General features: G+C 50.4%; 2 protein-coding genes across 4 annotated transcripts in view; one reads left to right on the forward strand and one right to left on the reverse strand.

Annotated features, from left to right (window-relative positions):
- Positions 1–2067, forward strand: part of CACNA2D4 (calcium voltage-gated channel auxiliary subunit alpha2delta 4) — a 119443-nt gene extending 117376 nt beyond the window's left edge. The window contains exons 38-40 of the mRNA XM_058804820.1: positions 1047–1159; positions 1485–1567; positions 1981–2067. Coding sequence (XP_058660803.1) covers positions 1047–1159; positions 1485–1567; positions 1981–2067 — 283 coding nt within the window. The remainder of the gene's footprint in view (positions 1–1046; positions 1160–1484; positions 1568–1980) is intronic.
- Positions 2068–7797: 5730 nt separating this feature from the next.
- ADIPOR2 (adiponectin receptor 2) overlaps positions 7798–20822 on the reverse strand; it is a 43940-nt gene continuing 30915 nt past the window's right edge. For all 3 annotated transcript variants that reach the window (XM_058804659.1, XM_058804658.1, XM_058804660.1), the window contains exons 3-8: positions 17726–17845; positions 15755–15926; positions 15163–15349; positions 13923–14110; positions 12542–12735; positions 7798–10504 (exon numbers count right to left, since the gene is read on the reverse strand). In XM_058804659.1, the coding sequence (XP_058660642.1) occupies positions 10373–10504; positions 12542–12735; positions 13923–14110; positions 15163–15349; positions 15755–15926; positions 17726–17845 (993 nt within the window). In that variant the 3' untranslated portion in view covers positions 7798–10372. The remainder of the gene's footprint in view (positions 10505–12541; positions 12736–13922; positions 14111–15162; positions 15350–15754; positions 15927–17725; positions 17846–20822) is intronic.

Below are 20822 nucleotides of genomic sequence, written 5' to 3' on the forward strand. Positions count from 1 at the left end.
TGCCACAGGCTCTGTGGAGCATCAGCCAGGGCCTGGCACGCAGGCATTCCTGGTGGAGCAGGGCTAGGCTGGGTGCTCCATCCTGGGCAGAAGCATTGGCCTGTGGATCGATGCATGGGGCACCTCTGTCCTGCTGGCTGAATCTGTGCAGGGGGTGAAGACTGCTTGCCAAAGCTGCCAGGGCACTCATTAGTCAGGGAGCACTAAGGACATGGTCAGCTGCTGTGTGTGGCATTCAGCACCTCTAAAAGGGGACACACAAATGCCTGGAGGCTGGAAGGCAGCAAGGCCAGGTGGTGAATAACCAGGGACACTGGGCACTGCTCCAGCACAGTCAGCTTGGCCAGGGCAGTGGGCACATCCCCACAAGGCTGTATTTCTGTTCCAGAAGCCCTGCCACCAGTGCAGGCATGCAGAGCCTGATGTCCCCAGCCTTCCCTGTGCCCAGTGGCTCTGGGACATGCTGGCTCCCTGCCAAACAAACCCCAGCTGGTCAGTCCTGTCACTCCAGTGTAGCCCACAGTGTTACTGGGTTCCTCTACTTCTCTCTCCAGTAACTTGAAATTTAGCACAACTCTGCTGCTCCCAGGACCACAGGATAGAGACACCCTTGCACTGTACAAGCACACACACAAATATACATTAAATAGGCACTGACATACCTCTGGGTGAAGCCAGGCTTTGCTCAGGTGTCATCTGCTGTCATGTGCTGCCCCACCTGGGCAGAGCTTGTCTTGGTTTTGGCTGGTTGGTTGGGTTCTTGGGTTGATTTTGACTTTTTGCCAAGCATGGAGTTAAAGATTTGAGCCAGTTCAGAGCCAGAAAGGAGGCCAAAAAGGAGTGCCAGTGGCACTTCTCCCTGTGTACATCTGCTCACTGGTCTCTTTTGCTTTCTGCTGGCACCCTGTTTCCAATGATCTCTTTTTTTCTTTCAATTTCTTTGCTGTGGCTCAGGCAATGCCAGGGAAGCTGCTCTGGAGAGTTGTGGTTTTTTTCACTTTTCATTTTGCTCTGTGTTTTTTTTTTCACCTGCTCTTCCCTTGCAGGATGTTTGTGGCACAGCAGATCATCAGCAGTAACCTCCTGCTCCTGGTCACGGACACCGTCTGCGATTGCAGCATCTTCCCACCCGTCCCAATGGATGCAAAAGAAGTCAAATATATCCTTCCATGCCCAGCAGGGATGCAGAGCTCCACAGGCCCTGTCATCTCCATGTTTGCCAGGGTGGAAAATAGGGTTTGTCCTTCTGCTGCCATTGCAGAAGGGTGGAGAATGGAGAGCACGGCCTGGCTTGGGGAGGTCTGTAGCCCATGCAGGGTGACCCGCCCTCCCCTCATCCTCCTGGGTTGGGGCAGTTCCACCTGGCCAAACTTTCCTGGGGGCCCAGGGGTGTGTGTGCCATCCATCCATCCATCCATCCATCCATCCATCCATCCATCCATCCATCCATCCATCCATCCATCCAGTCCTTAACAGCCCCGCACACAACGCCTCGGTGAAGTGCGAGCGGATGCGCTCCCAGAAGCTGCGCCGGCGGCCGGACTCGTGCCACGCCTTCCACCCTGAGGTATCCCGGGACACTGGGGACAGGGAGGGACAGCTGGCGGTGCCCAAAATGCACAAATGCTCCTCTTGCAGCCTTGCATAGGGTGTGTCACTGCTGGCTGGGGCCAGGCACAGCCGTGAGTCCCCGAGGGGGCTCCACCAGGATTTCCTAGCAGGATTTCAGCTCTGTACCACCTGGGAAGGGCTTGAGCTCGGAAGCCACAGGGTCAGGAGCACACACACACACACACACCTGCTAGGAGCCAGGAGCCATGTGCCTTCCTACCCATGGAGGGCTGCTGTGGCCAGCAGGGATAAACCAGTCCCTTCCTTGGCTCCTGGGGTGCTCTCCCGGCCACAGGCATTGCTCCCCCTTGCAAAGGCACAGGCAGGCTTGGCAGCAGGGACCCTGACCCCTTGTCTCCCCTCTCGCAGGAGAATGCCCAGGACTGCGGGGGCGCCGCTGGGATCTCCGTGTGTGCGGCGCTGCTGCTCCTGCCCCTGGTGCTGCTGCTGCGGTGACGCTGCCCGGAGCCGGCGGGACAGAGCCGTGCAGGGGACACGGGGGACACGGGGGACATGTCCTTCTGGGACACCCTCGGCCACTTCCCCAGGTGTCCTTCAGCACAGGGTCCAGCACGGGGGGAGCTGCTGCTCCTCGGAAGGCCGTGGCTAAAGGAGATGCGAGAAGCAGCAGGGGCGGCTCCGGGCACAGCAGCTCGGACATCCCAGACCCCGCTCGCAGCCGGGGCTGCTGCGATCATCATGGAGAACATTCCCCATCAGCCTGCCCCCCACGGAGGGGCAGAGCTGGCTCCAGGAGAGCAGCAGGGGCAGGGGACAGCACCTGCCTGTCCCTCAGGGTGACACCGGGTTTGGAACCCCGGGTGTGGAAGCAGCACGTCCTGGTCCTGGGGGTGAGACACGGCACCGAGGCTGAATGGCAGCAGCCTCGCCTGGGCTGGGCAGGGGGAGGCAGCACAGCTCAGCTGGAGAGCTGCAGCTCCTCTGCCAAGGAGGCCGCTCCTAACACTGCTATGGCAGCACCCAGGTTCTTGTCTGCATGTGGACTTACCTCTGCAAAGGGGTTTTGTGTGAGCCACCCGAAGAGACTGACCTGCTCTCCTCATTGCAGAAGCAGCCAAGGAACAGGCACTTTGTCCCTGGGAGCAGCACTGCCCTTGGCTGTGCCCTGCCCTGGGCCTGGCATTCCCAGCTGGTGGGCACAGGCCATTCCTCACAGAGCTTTATGGACAATGGGTGGGAAGCACCCGTTTTTCTTATTTTTTTTTCTTTTTTATGAACTGTTCCATACCATCTCATTAAAAACAGATATATGGTATATTCTACATAGACACCACAGCTTCAGCATGTTTGGTGGGCATCACTCTGGGGACAGAGTGTGGCTGGAGGGACTGCAGACACAGCTGTGGTGGCCCCAGGGCAGCAGGGTGGTACAGCAGGAAGGCTGAACCTGCCCCTGGTCACTTTGGGAGTGTCCTGCAGCCCTCCAGGCCCCTGTCACAGCACGATGTCACCTCCTTGAGGACACAGGCCCTCCTTGCTGGCTGCCTGACGAGCAGCACTGCCCACTCGTGCCCTGCCACGTGCCTGCCATGGCAGCTGCAGGGCCACCATGTCACCCACTGCCACCACTGCCAGGCTGGACTCCTGGGCTGCTGCTGCACAGAGCAGCTGGGTGGGAAAGGGCTTCATCCTCACAGCAGCTCTGTCCCTGCCCTGCACAGCAGACACCCACAGGTGCACTCCAGGCTTGTCCTTCTTGCCACCCGTGTCACCTGACACTGAGGGGACAGGACCAGTCCCAGCCAGGTCCTGGCAGTGTTCCAGCAAAGAGGAGAGGAACCATGGCAGTACTGGAAGTGAAACTGGAGGTGGAGAAGGCTCCAGGCTTCAGAGGCAGTGACCTTCTCAGAGGCAGCAGCAGCCAGGGAAGGTGAAGGCAGGACAGAGGGAGAAGGGGCGGCTGTCAAGGCTGAGGAGCTGCTCAGAGATGGAGGAGCCCCGGGCTCAGGGCACCCCAGGCTGGCACAGCTCCCCCAGCCCCACGTGCCTGCCCCTGGTGCCTCTCAGGGATGACCTCCCTGTCAGAAAGGATTAGCAGCCCCATGTGCACTCAGCTTCAACAGGACAGGAGGATGCTCTGGATGAGCCATGCTTGGCTTCAGGTGCACCAATCCCCAATAAACAGGGTCCTGCAGGGATACCTGCACTGAGAGAAGATGAGAGCTGTACCTGGCTTGGCTGGCTCAGGGAGTTTGTCCACAGGTGCTGACTGCAGGGAAGGGACAGGGTGAGAACTGGATTACTTCTTAAACTGAGAAATAGAAGCAAAGGTTTGCCTGACCCAAACCTGAGCACACACCAGGAACAGCTTCCTGGGTTTTGGAATTTTTTTTTGCAGCAAAGCAGACCATAAGCAAACCTACCCAGTTCTGGGCTCCAGCACGGGGTTAAGCAAATTCTATTTCATGCTCTGACAGAGACAGTGACTCATGGCCCTTTCAGCAAGAGAAAAATCCCCAGGAAGAGCAGCTGCCTCAGCTTCCAACTTCTTCAGCCATGTGCTGGGCACAGCAGATGAAAATAGGTCAGCAAAAGCAAACAGTGAGCAGAGGCCAGAGCATCCAACCAGCAGCACAGCAGCTGTGAGAGGAGCCATCTCCCACTTCCAGCTGAGCAGCATCCTGCTGCCATCCTGATCCCATCAATCCCAGCTGTCCCTCCTGTGCCATCCACCCTGTGAGCACACAAAGCACACCCAGAGGAGCAGGGTTTGTTCTGTTAGGGAAAATGCAATGGGAGCAAATTCCCAGGTGGGAATCTGTTCTGCAGACAGAGCTGTCCATCAGAGCCACCCCTCACTGCTGCACACAGCAGGGGCTTCACAGGCCCCAGTCCTGCAGCTGATTTCCTCCCAGGCAGGGGGCAGGGAGCTGAATTCTCTCTGACACTCCTCCCAGGCTCCACAGACGCTGCACTGCAGGCTGAGGTAAGCCTGGCTCTCCCCCAAGCACTGTGGTGGGCAGGGACACACACCTTGCACAGCATCACACACACACGAGCCCTCCCTGGATCGTGGCTGGGGCACAGCAGGCTGTTGGCTACAAGTGTGGCCACACGGGGATGACTTCATGCTACAAAACAGTGGGGAAGTCAGTGGGATTTGCAGCAGCTGTGTGCACAAAAGGAGCCTGGCCTGAGCTGGCTTAGACTTAGCAAGGGACTGGCACATGCCAGGCTGGGCAGAGCAGTGGCCACAGCCAGGACCCACACACCCCAAGTGTGTTGAGAGGCGTGTGGGGTGTGTGCCCATCTCTGGCACGGGGAAGGACCAGTACCACAGTTCTGCTCGGTTTGATGCACACCTCAGGCTCCTCAGAGGATTTTCCAGGATGCTTTTTCTGCTGAGAGAGCCCAGTGGCACTGTCAGCACAGAAACCTCTGCTGGCAGGGGAGCGGGGCTCAGGGCAGCCTCATGCAGCAGATACCCTTACACCTCCTGTCACTCGGCCAGCTCTGTCACAGCCCTGTGACATCAGCCTCAGCCCCAGCCCTCTGGGATGGCCCCACTCAGACACCCCCGAGCATGTTTCTGCTGTAAATGCCCCCAGGAAATGCCATGAGCCCCTCCTGCTCTGCTCTGCTTGCTGCTGCCTCAGATTTTGGGAGCCCTGGCACCCTGCCCTTGCCCAGGCAGGCCCTGCTGGCAGCAGAGGAGGGCTGGGCACTGAGCCCTCTCTTTAGGCCTGTTTGGCTCTGCAGGGCCAGGCAGCTGCTGCTGTGCTTCCCACCAGTGCCACAGGGAGCAGAGGGATGTGCATGGCTGCAGGAAAGGCTGTGGGATGGTGGCAGGAGCTGCACCAGGGGTTGGCCTGTCACCGGCAGCAGGAAAGGGACAGGGAAGCCCCCACACCCCCACACCAGGGACTCTGGCCAGAGCCCCTGGCTGCTCTTGTGCGTCCCAGCCAGCAGTGACCTTCTCTAGCCCTGGCAGCAGGGGCTGGAGCTGCTGTCACCTCCTGCTGCCAGGCCCTGAGGGACAGAATATCGCTTTCCAAGCTGGCAGAGGCTCCCTGGCAGAGGCAGCACTCCCAGGCTGGCTGTCCCTGCAGGATGGGGAGCTGGGCCAGGGCCAGGGCCGAGCCCTGAGCTGCCACCGTGGCCGGGAGCCAGCAGGGAGGTGGTGGCAGTGCCACTCCCTCCCAGGAGGGCTGGCCGCCTGTGCCAGCAGCAGCTGCCACCCCACAGCCCATGTGGCAGTGCCAGCCCTGCAGCCTGGCCACAGCCACGGGGAAAAACTGGGATTGGGAGAGCCCAGCTCCAGCCAGCACCAACAACCCAGGCACAGGCAGGGTTGGGGTGAGAGCAAAGGCAGACCCTGGAACTGCAGGGGTGGCATTTGCCTCTCTAAGGGAAACACACCACTGCTCTGGGAGCCCAGCCGGGCCAGAGATTTCCCCATCTCATTTACAACCAGACCGGTTCAGTTTTTAAGCTGCAAAGAGAACTCTGTGCTCAGTGGTGCCACTACAGAGGTGAAGCTGCCACTGAATGAGATCCCAGCATCCCAATGCTTTTGTAGTTTACAGGTGAATTTTACTGGAGAAAGGCAAAGATAAAATTTCTGGAAACACCAGAAAATCCATCACTATGACAGTGGTGAGACAGAGGTTGCCCACAGGAGCTGTGGCTGCCCCATCTGTGCAAGTGTTCAAGGCCAGGTTGGACGTGGCTCTGAGCAGCCTGGTCTGGTTGGAAAGGTGTCCCTGTCCATGGCAGAGGGGCCGGAACTGTCTGATCTTTCAGGTCCCTTCCAACCCAAACCCTTCTGTGACTGTGATAAGATCCAGCAGGCAAATCAGCTCCGTGCAGGAGTGCTGGGCTCCCATCCTGCTATCCCTGCCCAAGGCACCAACCCTCAGTGGTGAACAAGGAACTGCTTACACTGCAAGGCTCTCACAGCAGCTGCCCAGGCACTTCTGCTTCCCTGCTCCTTGTCCACACAGCTGGAGATGAGCAGGTGAGACATTCTCCATGCTGCCATGCGCTCAAGGCCAGTATTCCTTCTTCAAGAGCAATGTGCACCTAGGAATTACCACAGACACTCTCCAAGGAATCCATCTTTTTAAGCAACTTCATTCAAACCACATTAATGCTCCTGGAAATCAGCCTGGAGAATTTCAGGCATTCCAGGCAGATCCAGCAGCACTGTTTGGTTCAAACAAGTTCTTTGATGCCACACAGGAGGCAGGGGTAAAAAAAAAAGGGGGGGGGGAAAGAACTCAATTTTGCAGGGAAGCCTTTAATAGCTTCAACTAAAGCAGTCAGCTCTTCCATCCTAATCATGCACTTCATTTATTTCTCTAGAAAGTTGGGCAGTGGCCTCAGACACTCACCTTGGTTGCTACACTTTAATCCATACTCAGGTACTTGGCAATGAATGAAGCAAGTGATTCTCAGGAGAGGGCAGAGCAAGGACACAACTACACACAGGACAGGTGGGACATGCAATTCTATCCTGCCCAGCCAACTTTTAAATACCACTCTGCTTCCTGGAAACAGAATAAACCCAATTCATATTCTAATGTGGCAGCTACTTTTAGTGTAATTTGTGTGAAATCTGCTACCAACTTTCTCCACGTTCCTTGAATTTGCTTTTCATTAAACTAACAACAATAATAATAGTAATGGTAATAATAATAATAGTAATCCATCCTGAGACATCCATCAGGCTGTCCAGGTCACGAACAGGAGCTGTCTGCGTTACAAGTCACTGCAGAACACTCACCTTGAGTGAAGGAGCTGACAAAAAGCCCAGCTCAGCTGTGGACACCCAGAGCTGCAGTGAGCCCAGACAAGGGCAGGACTGGGTGTTACCTTCCAGGCAGTTCCCAGCCATTAGGAACTGGCAGCCAAGGAACAGCACAAGGCCCAGTGGGCACAGGCTGTTCTGGGCACCACCAGCCCCTTCCCTGCCCAGTCCAACCCCACTCATGCCACCCCTAAGCCCTCACACCAGGAGGAGATGATCAATCCTTTACACACATACAGGATAGGAGGCATTTCCTCTACACCAGGAATTTAAGTCCAAGCCTCCTGAACTTCTTTTCTTTATCTCAACTCACCTGAAACTTTGTCCCCAGCCACCAAAGTCTCCAGCAATGCCCCCCCCTCTTCCCCCCAGCCCTCGTGCCCACACAGTGCAGTAAGACCCAGACCAGACAATAATCAATTTGGTTCTTTTATTAGCAGAAGTTAAGAATACAGCAAGTAATAAGATCCCATCTTATATGGAACCATCACCAGAGTCCCCAGCCATCAAAACCCCAGAATGTGCTTCATTGCTTCCAACAGTAAGCAATTGTTAAAAAGAAATATACTGAACAAGGCCACTATTTAATGGGGAAGGAAAGAAGCTGTAGGTCCTAACTATTCTATGGCAATAACCTGCACACAGAGCAAGCAAGCCTCTGACTGCTGAGAGTAAGGCATTCAGGTGCCAACCTGGGAAGAGTTCTCAGCAAAAGCTACAGAAAAGTGCACAGCTAGGTTGTTTTTATTGGAACACACAAACTTCTTGAACAGAGAGACTGGGTTAAGAATAGCAGGTGGAGTACTGTGTTTTTGTAATAGTTCTGTGCTGTGTAGGACCAGGTTACAATCACCCTTGGAGGAGTGAACGTGGGGTGATCCAGGATGGAGGCTGCTGCTGCTGGTACTGTTCAGAGGTATCCCAAAGCACCTTCAGCCAGCTCTGATTGTGATATGTACCACCCCTGGCTCAGACACCAGCACACCTCCCCAGCCTGGCTGGGATGCCAGTGCTGTTAGCCCTTACATCCAAGGGAACACTTCCCTTTCCCTCATTTAAACACCACAGACCTGGGATAAACCACCTCCAGCCCCACAGGCACCCAGGGTCAGGATCCTGCTGAGAACACATCCCTCTGCACTTGCAGGCTGCTGCAGCCCCTCCTCCTGCAGCTGACCTTGCTCTCAGAGCCTTCACTCCACTCCAGGGTGAAGCCTTAATGCCCACCCAGCTTTAGGAGGGCATTCTGCTCCTACCTGACTCCAAGAGACAAAGCAACTCCCCAAAACACACTGTGACATCCAGGGATGGGAAGATCTTTGCAATCCATCTCTTTCCCTTGAAAAATGAAAACTGAAACTTGAGGGAATCTAAAAAAAAACCCCAAACCCAACAACAACGAAAAACCACCCCATACAACAACCAACCACCCTTTACCTTCCTTCCCTGTGAAATACTGCACGGTATGAGCTGTTTAACTCATCTGTGAGAGAGGTAATTGCTCTGAATTTCCAGCTAAAGCCTCCAATACCTGTGCCATAACAAACAAAATGCTCAAGTTTCACCTTAGGACTCCAAAGATTCTCCTGCAGTCTGGCTTCTGACTGGGCTCCAAAGCTCAAGCTACATCAATTACACAGGAGAAGGGTGCTTGCCTCCCCTTATATAGGAGGTGTGTCTGCACCACAGCAATCCAGCTGAACTCTCAGGTTTAGGCTTAAGAAATACCAGCAGTCCCATTGCTAAAGCACAGATGGAAAGCAGACCTAAGGACAAAAAAAAAATTATTTAAAAAAATAGGGATCTATTCCTCCTTAAAAGAAAAACCTGCAAACTGCCTTGGCATATGGAGCCTGACACACAGGATGGTAACGTGCCTGAGGTCTGCAGTGCCTGTTAACTCCCAGTCCTGGAGCACACAGCTTCCTTTTTCCAGTCCACCTTGACCCCACCTTTGTTTCCCCTCACATGCTCAACGATCTCCTGACAGGCCATGACCACCATCCCTCAGAGCAAACGAAGCAGGCTTGCAAATGGCAACCATCCTCTCCCTGGGGCCTCTGGCTTGGGCAGGCACTGATGGAGTTGGACTGTTTGCCATTCCACATGCAGTTATCCCACCGTGCTCCAGCTCCTATGATGAGACCCAAACCAACCAAGTGTAGGATCCAGGATCCCAAACCTCGCCCTGCACACGGGCTGGGGCAGGGAGCAGATGCACCTTTCCAGGCACTGGAGCAATTCCACGTGCTCACACTGTGACCTGCACGACACCATGACTGACCCAGCCTTCACAACTCTCCTGTGCACGTCCTGAACCCGCTCCAGGTGCTGGCCAGGACCCCACATTGCCCAGGGCATGCTGGCCACTAGGAAAATCGACAGGGCCAGCGAGCTTCACTCCTGGGAATTTTACCTGGTCCTCCTGCAATCGTTTATTTTGTGCAAAATTGAAACAGTGTGTGGTACTTGCATGTTGCATTCTTTACAAAAACCCTTTTCCCCCCACCCATTGTTTAAAACATTTATATAAATTTTATTTAAACAGAAAGTTAGAAATCTTATTTACATTTTGTCTCCCAAAAGAGCATCTAAAATCAACGCCCAAACCCTCTGAGAGGATATAAATTTAACCTTGACTTTTTTTTTTCTTTTTTTTTAAAAAAAAGGAAACCGCTAAGCTATCCCTCCCCAGTTCTACAAATAAATATGGCATTGAACAGAAGCCGATTTGGAAAGGGTCCTCTGTAGCTCAATCTGTAGATCCCAAGAATAAATTAGGTTTGCAGAATTTCCTGGTCTTCAAATTGATTTATTCCATTGCTTGAGGTATAGAATTTTTATCTTGGTTAGTCAGAATCCCCATGAAGCTCCATGCCTCATCAGCTGAAACGTGGATTCTTCTTAGGTATTCCTGTAGCTAAGCCCGGTGCTCGGCCGTGGTGCCGGCGGCTCTCCTGGTTGGTTGTGCCCCGGGGCTGCGGGCGGCTCCTACTGCATCCCCTCCTCCTCCGTGCAGCCCCCGCCGACCGTGAAGCGGAACTCCTGCAGGTTGGACACGCCGTGGAAGTGCACGAAGGCGCCAGCCACGACAAACACGTGGAACAGCTGGTGGGAGTGGAACTGCAGAGGGAAACAGCCGCGTTCAGCTGGGGCTCCACCCGGCCCCGGAGCCACGTTCAGCTCAGGCGCACAGCGACACCGGGCAGTGCCAGGCACGCAGGGACACCGGGCAGTGCCAGGCACGCAGGGACACCGGGCAGTGCCGGGAGCGTGCAGGGACACCGGGCAGTGCCAGGCACGCAGGGACACCGGGCAGTGCTGGGAGCGCACAGGGACACCGGGCAGTGCCGGGAGCGTGCAGGGACACCGGGCAGTGCCGGGAGCGCACGGTGACACCGGGCAGTGCCGGGAGCGCGCAGGGACACCGGGCAGGGCCGGGCACGCACAGCGACACCGGGCAGTGCCGGGAGCGCGCAGGGACACCGGGCAGGGCCGGGAGCGCACGGTAACACCGGGCAGGGCCGGGAGCGCGCAGGGACACCGGGCAGGGCCGGGAGCGCGCAGGGACACCGGGCAGGGCCGGGAGCGCGCAGGGACACCGGGCAGGGCCGGGAGCGCGCAGGGACACCGGGCAGGGCCGGGAGCGCACAGCTCTCCAGGCTGTGTGCTAAAGCCACCCCTCTGCTACCTTTAGCAAAATCATCCAATTCTCTGCACACACACACGTTCCCCCTGCACTTCAGAGTCAGCTGGTCAAACAAAAAGCTTCTTTCCTTACATCTTCCTCAGGTATTTCTCCTCCAGTCTCTGTGATTCTTTCCCTCATGTCAAGTGTCCCCCACCCACCTACTTGCTCACCCCACTATCCCTTCTTCTCCCTCTGCTATCTTTAGCAAAATAATCAAATTCTCTGCACACACACATCCCCCTTCACTTCAGAGTCATCTGAACCAAAAAACGTGCTAAAGAGCTGCTCTAACTCATCTTTGCAAAGGGACAAGGAGAACTTCAGAACCTTAGGCAAAAGGCTTAAGCAGGATGCTTTCAAAATTAAGTTTCTCCACAAGACACACTGGTGGTTTATGGACAAAAATGGCCTCTCATACAGACAACAGGTACAAACTCTGCTCTGGTCACAGGGATAAGTTTTACCAAGTGGATTCTGCATGCTGGTATTTTATTTCTCTACCACAGAGAAACAGAACAGACAAACGTGATATTGTATTAAAACCTAGAAACAACTGGATGTTCTGAATGAATGCCCAGGATGTCACTGACTGGAGTAGAGCAGATTGAAAACTGTGAGAGAGCTACATGGCAAAGCATGCCCTTGTCTGAGGGAAGCCATACCAGCATGGATAATGCTCCTGAAATATTCCTACAAATGTGTATTTGCAGGCTTCATGGGAAGCTTGGGAAAGAGCTGGTGGTACAACAGTGCTTTTGGAGTTTGGCTCATTATAGTAACAAACCAACCAAGCAAACTGGTGCAGGTCTCATTCTCACTTCTAGGCTTCTTTGGGGATCTTAAACTATGCTAAGTGCAAGGACAGTGGCCTTCCAAAGATCTGCTTCCCCTCATCTCTACTCTTGCTCCACCCAGCTTCTCTCCTTACATCTTCCTCAGGTATTTCTCCTCCAGTCTCCATGATCTTTCCCTCATACCAAGTTTCCCCCACCCACTCACTTGTCACCCCACTGTCCCTTCTGGGCCAAACCCTACCATCTCTGTCCAGCATTTTCACTGGCTGTACAAGATGAGGAGCCAGCCATGGGGAAGATCCCAGAGAACACACTGAACATCAATGAAATGACCACGTACTGCTCTGCACAGAAGCAAGGTAAAGATGTGCCTTTGCAGGAGCCTCAACACAAACACACACACAAATGTTTGCAGTTCCTTGCCCATCTGTTCAAGCAATCCAGGAATGTGCTGAGGGGAATCTGCACACCAGCAGCTACCTCAGACCAGCCAGGTTGTGCCAACTTGGGAAGAGAGGCACCAGCTAAGCCAGGCTCAGAGAGCCCAGAGTCATTTGGCCCCTCCCTGAAGACCTATTGCTTCTGGTGCAGTAAGAAAACATTGACACAACATCCTCCAGGCTCAGGGGGACCAGCTTTCAGCTTGGTCTCCTCAGCAGTGACTCACAGACTCACCCAGATGTCACACTTGCCAGGGAAGAATCTCTCCGGGATGCGGGCGGCATAGAGCGCAGCACCAGTGATGTACAGGCATGCCATGAGTGCCAGCCAGCCTATCTGCCCCATGGTGGCTGCTTTCAGGAGCCCCTCAGAGATGACAAAGTGCAGAGTGGGAATTACCCCACTAAGACCCAGACCTAGAAATACTCCTGGGAGGCAAAGAAAATGTGGGAGAGTCAGGTTTGAAGGCAAAGGGAGACAATGAAAACACAAAAGCTACAGGAGGAAAACTCAGCATTTGCCCAAGCAGCAGAGGGGTGACAGCTCTTGAAGCTGCAGGTCCCCAGAAGAGATTTATTGGAAAGGAAGCTAAAGAATGCACAACTTCCTTCATATACCAGAAGCTACTCAGTTACAGGTCCCAGCAGATGGCTGGAATATTTCATTTGCTGATTGTGCCTGCCAGCTCCAATGGAGGCCAGGCCAGTTCCTGCTCTCGGCCTGTAGAGGGAACCGAGACCACACAGACCGAGCCTCAATCACCACCAAGCTCAAGAGCAAGACAAGGAGACACAACAAAGAGACTGTTTATCATATGCTGCACAAGTACTCCTACCAAACAGAAAAGCAGCATCTGTGCTCATCTGATCTGCCATACAAGAGAACACTGATTATTTGTTTAGATTTTAGCAGCAAGGACAGAAAACTTGTAAAACAGTGGGCATGGGGGGAATATTCATGTCCTGTACAGAGATTTTAAGTTTGGAAAGCTGACTGCTCTGAAGGTACCCAAACCTCTCCAGGAAATCTAGATTTACTGTAGACAGCATGTGCAGGTTAAGAAACAAGAAATATTACTATTCAACCCAGCTGTGTGCACATTCCATAGCTGCCCCCTAAAGCTCTCTTTCTCCCTACCTCAAAATATGAACCCAAATCTGGTTTTGTTCTTTTGATGATGTGAAGAGAAAAACAGTCTTTATCTTAACTCTGTGTTTTATCCAGACAAATCATTCACATGAATTCAATGATTTGCTAGTGTCTGGTGTTTAAAAAAAAGCACAAGCACAACAAGTACACATACACACACCAAGCAGTCAGTCATTTTTTGAGAACAAACCTGCTAGATGCAGCTAGAAATCCTTTGCACCACCTTTCCTACTGCATGTGTTACTGTCCATTTCAGCAATGCACTTCCAGGACTTGCACCAGCCCTTATCTGTGCATCCAGCTGGGTACAATAAATGCTGAAAGAAAACCCACCAAGCTCCCAATTTGAGAATATTAGGTCTATAAAATTAAACTCCCTCAAGTCTTCCCAAGGTGGTTTTTCCAGGTGGCAAGCAGGAAGCAGGAAAGGCAGTCAAGAAGCAAAGCAGTTAATTTCAGGTCTTACCTGCCCTTACACCCCGGTATTCAGGGGTGGCAAACATGTCCCATTGTGAGACAATTATGGCTGCAATGCCCAGGACACAAATCACAATCAAGTAGATGAAGCAAGGCTGAGGGTTGCAGTAGAAGGAGTAGTACAGCCATGGTACAAAGCTGCCCATTATGAGGAGTGCAATGCCAGAATAATCCAGCCTAGAAGAAAACAAAAATCAGTGTCAAAAGAAGTGAGAACCTTTGGAAATCCTCACACCTACACACTCTTCTTTAGTAGAGCAACTGTCTACTTCTCACTGCAATTAAATTATTCTCACTGTTGCAGGTAAGGTCCTGACAGCAACTCTTCCACCTACAGCAATGGATTACCTGACAGCCAGGAAGGCCATTTTTGAGACAGACATCAGCAATGCCTTCAGCAGCCTTTAGACCAAAGCTTTGTGAGGAAAACTCACATTTTAGTTTCAGATGAGGAAAAAGCACTGCAAGAGCCCTCAGAAGACAGGGCACACAGAATGTTCTGGGAACACAGCCAAGGCAAACACTTCAGTATCTGACAAGTAAGAGTTAAATGGGCATCAGCTTCAGTGACCACAGTGGAATAATGCTGCAATTTTTCAACCATGCTGGTTTTTTGTGCACCCATGTAAAAAAGGAAATCATAGCCACTGCTTTTTACCACACCCTGACAAAATACCCCTGCAAAAGCTGGAGGAGGTAATTTTTCAGTAGGGGACTTTAACTGCTGGGCTACTTTAGAGGTGGTCTTGCAGATTACAGAATCCTGGTTGAGTAGTTTTAGGAAATATCAGATATTCAGCAGCCAGCCAAAAAAAGAACATGCAGTAAAACCAAGAGAGCAAGACATCTTGATACACACTGTGGAACTGTCTTACATAAGTTTCAGGTTCAAAGTCAGAACAGCTGAAATGACAAGAAGTAACGGTTGCACTAAAAATTCAAAGTCCTGCAACTAAGCTCAAGGCATATTACTCAGAGCAGCAAGATGCAAGCACATGCCTGCCAAACAGCAGAAAACGATGGAGTTTTAAGACTCAAATGACAGCACAAAAACTCATGTTGAAACAAACTATAATTAGAAGAAGCTGCATTAAATCTCAGCTCAACTCTGTTCCAAAGTACATGCAGTCATGAAATGAACAACTCCCACACTGGGGCTCCAGGCACAAATCCCAGCCCTGTTTTCCCACCTGTTTCCTATTTGGCCTGCCCTGTTCTGAGGCACTTACTTGGAGAAGAGCCGGGAAACACCTTCTGAGTGGCAATAAACTGTGTGGAAGAGCCATGAGAAGGAGAGGCAGAGGATGGCTCCCAAGAAGAACAAGCCCACGACCACCTTCTCCTGCACAGGTGCTACGAAGGACATGTTTGGCCGGAACATGTAGAAGATTCCCAAACAAAGGAAGAACACACATCCTGGAAAGCAGCAAGGCACAGAGGTGTCAAGCTCATGCATACTGAGAGCTCTTCTTTCTACAAACATCATCTCTTCCCTTCAAGACTCTTACAACTCAGAGAAACTGCAACTTAAACATGTTCCTGTGGCCATCCCAATTAACACCTACACATCTGGGAAAAGAAGGATCTAACAGTAATTTATTAGGAAATTAGGAAATGTTTAATGCATTTGTTTGTACAGTATGCCATAATTAAGCAAGTCCAATCCAATTCTGATGGGATAATATTAGGAGAGGGATACCAAGTTGCTAATTTAACAGGTTACTAGTGCAATGATAATGCTGACAACCCCACAGACCTTTCTGTCTTGCTCTCTTTTCTTTGAGAGCGACAAACCCATTGGATGAGATTTAGGATGAGTACCTAGGAGATGAGTCCAGATGTTGCCAGTCTCTGTGTGTATTCTGAAGATGCTCTTGAAGCAGGCCCGGAAGGAAGGCATGGGTGGTCTGTGGCCATGCAGCAGGTAGTCATTGTCCTTCAGCCAGTCGGGCAGCACATCGTGGGGAATCACTCTCCATCTGCCCTCCCACACCTGGGGGATACAAGAGTTCAGTGAAATGCAGGCACTGGAGCTCCTTCAGTGCATGGAAACAGTCAGAAAACACATATTGGTACAAGTGCTGGAGTTAACCTGTACAGTAAACAGAGGAGAGTTGATGGAACATCTCTGGGGAAAAGGTTTTACACATGCTAAAGTTACTGTTTCCAGTTCAAAACTGCAGCACTATGAACTGCACCAGCACAGAAAGAAATACTTCAGCATTCCACTGGACAGGAAGGCTATTGGGTGTTTTTACTGCCGGTGAAGAGAAAACATTAAATTCACTTCCATGTTCTGTTTTTCTACAGGCCACCTTCTCCATTTAATTGAAGAAGCCTACACCCAGTTCCCTCCAATAAATAAATAAGCCTGTTCCTCCACCATGAGCCAACCTGACTGTGTACCTGCCAGCATTTGGGGAAGGCTAGCAGAAGAAGCTACCCTAACAGGGGCCAGAAAATGTGAAATGGTGAGAGGCCAGCAAGAAGAGTCCAACCCCCTTATTCAGACTGGGAAAGAAATGCTCCCAAGCTCACAAACAGTGACAGAGCACTTTAGGCAACAGACTCATGACTCTCAATTCCATGGGATTTCTTCTTTAAAGTGGGGGGGGGGGTTTGTGCACAGAGCCATTCTTGCAGCTGGCTCCACAGGAAATAAGTGTGCACAGATGTTCCAGCACTGCTGCAGTAACACAAGACACATGGAGGCTTCAGAGTGGCAGGGGGAGCAGGAGCTGCTTTATGTACCGGGGCTGCTTCTGCAGGCTGCTGGGGGCTTGATGGCTGGCTAGAGTTACAGGAGCAAGGCTGAAGGTTCCTGAAACACTGAGGTTAAAAAGCTACATTCTTATTTCAGTTTCAACAACAAGAGCTCAGAGTTTTTAAATCAATTCTCCACACTCGTGCATGGAAGCAAAACAAAGAAATTCAGAAGAAGCAGCCCAGTTAAAGACTGGGTTCTTAAATACATTCAACAAGGAAATAACTGGTTTAGTTCATGAACAAAAAATGTGATTTGAGGTAGAAACAGAAGGAGGGAATTCATTTTACACAATCCACCCTACAAAATACTTTAAAGAGGCAAAGATGCATAGTAAAAAAACACCCAAAAAAATCAAGCAAAAAATCAAAATGATCCATACACAGAAGACCACCAAGTCACCAGGGTCCCTCTGTAAAAATATCAAAAATAGCTCATAAACCCAGCAGGAACCAGTGTATAAAGGGGGAGCATTCCTTTCAGAGAGAAAGGAGGGCCAGAGACTGACACAGCCAGTGGCTCTAAAAAGTAGCAAAAACTGAGCCAAGGTCAACAATTACAAAATCTACAATGGATTTACTTATGTGTGGTTTCAATAAAGCATTGTTTTCAAGTCAGGGACAAAGCTTATTTTATAATAGATGCAAGTGATGCTGGGAAAGCAAAATATTTGCCAATCTGAAGAAATTAGGTCAAATGACCTTGCAAGTCAAAGCGCCCCAAAGCAGAAGCTTTTGTTCTGCTTTGCACTCACAGGTGTTTCTCAAGGGACACACCTGAGTTGCATGATCAGCTCTGGAGTGTCAGTTGTAAATCCTTATTGTTCCAAGCTCTACAATTTAATCCTGTATGACAGACAGATGCTGAGGAAGCACAGTATTGGTAATTAGAACAAGAGATGCCCATTTGGGGACAGTGAGAACCTCCTCTCCCTCACATGAGCAGTGCAGCTCCTCCAGGTACAGACTGCTGTCCACTGAGGCTGCCTAAAAAAGGAAATTACTTCAGCAGTTTCCACATGCCCTTACCTTACACACAAATTCTTCCATTCTCTCCATAGCATGGTGGGCTTGCAGAAGAGGTGACATTCCCATAAACCCTTCATCTTCTTGAGGTGGCTCATCATTGTGTTTATTATCATCAGAAGACTGGAGGGGAAAAAAAACAGAGAAAACACTTTGTAGAAAGATGAACAGAGGAAGGTGATGCTGTTTTCCACACAGAGCTATGATTTGAGCTCTTGGCAAATAAAGAAGTCTCTCCTTGTGCAGCACTGAGAAAAGAATTCAGAAGAACAAGCAAAAAAGTGATTACATTCTTAGGTATGTGAGAAGAACTCACATGTCTAATGCATTGTGCATATGTTTCCAGCAGCTTTGGGAGCCAGCAGTGCTCCTCCAAGTCATGCTTCATTAAATCCCAGATATGGAGTCTGAGGCTTGCAGCCTCCCCACCTCCAGGGAAGGATTACTCCTATTTTATGTTTCAATGTCACTGTGCCAGTGTTAATGCCTCCATAATGGATCTGGCATTTCAGGGTAATAAAAGGTAAGTCAAGGAGAGGAATCCATTTACCTTGTTAGAAATGTTTCACCTCAATTTGCACTCCAAATCTGAAAATCTATTCTGTTTAACTGATACTTCTGTTCAGCTTGTAATCCAGCACTGGAATTTACTCATTCATTTGATTTTTCAAGGTATTTCAGAAACTACTATGAGACTTCTGCCAGTAAGACAACGGCAAGTTATCAAAGAAAAGCAGTAACAGGCCTGGATCAGAGTTTTAAGCCAAGTTCAAATAAAGAGAAACATCCATATTCTCAGGGTGTGCCAAGAGAATTCTGAAAAGGAAAACTAAAATAATCCACTGAGCTGGGATATCAGGCTGGTGCACATCATTAATAACTTTACAGGAACAGTGTGGTACTTCTCTGCTCTAGCATGACTTATCACATCATCTGCATATTTTGATACTCTCCAGCTTCCCATGGAGGAGAAAAGCAGGGGGCCATGGAAGATCTACATTCCTGTTTGCTCCCTACAATGCTCATGGCCCATCAAAGACTCTATTCAACATTTCAGCTTCCAATGTAAACAAACTGGAGGAAGCTAGGAGGGAGAGAAGGAGCTTTCTGCACCCTCCAGACTTAATGCAAAAGCTGCCACACACCCCTGGCCATGCCAAGAAAGCTCCACAGCCAGCACAGAGGGAGGCTGGCCTCCTCCAGACTTCCCAGAACACTTTTCCCCTCCTGTTCCCATACCATGGCTAACAACTTTAAAATCAAGGTGATGTATCAATAATACCATCCAAAGTGACTGAGAATATCATATATAACCTCACTTACTTTATCTACAAATTATGATCAGTAATGTTCAGATTAATGCCCTGAACTTTCAGGCCAGGGATGGGAGCTGGCTGTGCCTCTGTCCCACATTACAGCTCTCTTCCCTGGTGTCAAGCCTTAGTAACTGTTTCTGTCAGGTTAACTCAATAAGCTGCTCAAAATTCTCATTTTTGAATAAATAAAAGGAGGCTTCTTCCAGCCTACAGTGAGCTATCCAGAGCCTTCAATACTTTTGGGAGTTGTGACAGAGAGATGACATGTTCATACCTGTTTTGTGCCCAAGCCTTGCAGTAGTCACTGAAGCTTCATCTTTCAAAGAGGCCCCATCCCATTTCCTGACCCAATTTTGCTTACCCAGAATGCAATTTCTGGTGTGCAATACACACTACACATCCTTCAATTTTTATGTATGACCTCACATTTGTCCACACTAGGAAAACTTGATTACCTAAACAAACAAGCCATGTACCTTGTACCATCTAATCATCTTCATTTATGATTCCAGTTAACAATTCCTCTGAACAATCTCTTGTATTTTACAGCAATGATTGATATATTGACCAGCTCTAAGCAGATTCTCCAGCAGAAAAAGACATTATTAAATACACTCACTCTGCCTAGGTTAGCCCATTAGTCCTATTCAGAAAGGCACCAGGCAACAGAAAGATGCAAATAGCTTTAGTATCCTTCTAAAATAGGCACAATTCCTGCTAGGCACAGGAATAAAAAGCAAATTTGGTTTCATTCTGACTCAACAACATTCACTGACATTGCTGCCCCACGCTGTCAATTCCACTGGCTGTTTCTACTAATGGAGCTCTCTAGGATTCTGGGTTTTCAATATCATAAATAATTAACTCAAGGTCACAGAAACACAGAATGGGTTGGGTTAGAAGGCAGCTGTAAAGATCAGCCAGACTAAATGCCCTGCCATGGAGGTCTGGAGGAAATGCTCATGATATCTGCACAGTTTAGAAACCAAAGAAACCTTATGGAAAAGCAAGGCTGGCACTCCAGTCCCAGTGCATTTGAGAGAAGCAGCACTGCTGAGCCCTTTAGCTACTCCAGAATTCCCTCCCCAGCAGCACACAATAACCAGCTCAAATGGGGGGACAGTCAGCAACGCTCCATTTACACAACCGGGTGGACTGAAGGAAAAAAGGTCCCTGACAGAATCAAAGCCTGCATTCATTGCAGTCTGCCCAGTGACTCAAAGCCAAAAAATGTTCATTTCCCCCTCTGCACACATTCCCATTTCTAGAATGATGGGAAGGCTTAAATTTGAACAGACTGGAAAGCCTGAAGAGCACAGCTATTTCTGAGCTAGTCCAAAATCTTTGCATTTTGGCCATGTGCCTACAAACAAATCATTACTGAGCTTCTTTTGGTGATAAAAGGAATTCATATCATATACACAGTCCAGATTACTGCCAAAAAATGGAATTGATTTTACTATCTCCTTCCTGCCATTAAACTTCACAATTAGCATTCAAGGGGAAAAAACCTAAAGCTCAGCTCTTAGTCCTTTTCTTGCTAAGGAGGCAAAAGGAGGCCTGTTCTGAACACCCATCCTCCCTGGACTCCTCCTGCAGTGTCTCACTGGGAAGAACAGTAAGCTATGCTTGTTTAAAGTCAGAAATCTACACTGGAGGGCAACACCAAAACCAGTTTTGACTTGGATATCTGAAGGAATCCATTGACCTTCAGTTCTTCAATGACTGAAAGGAAAGAATCCCACTCTTCTGCTCAGAAAGCATATTGTAATATTTCCACTGTG

This window comes from Ammospiza caudacuta, chromosome 5 (genome assembly GCF_027887145.1).
Source record: "Ammospiza caudacuta isolate bAmmCau1 chromosome 5, bAmmCau1.pri, whole genome shotgun sequence".
NCBI lineage: Eukaryota > Metazoa > Chordata > Aves > Passeriformes > Passerellidae > Ammospiza > Ammospiza caudacuta.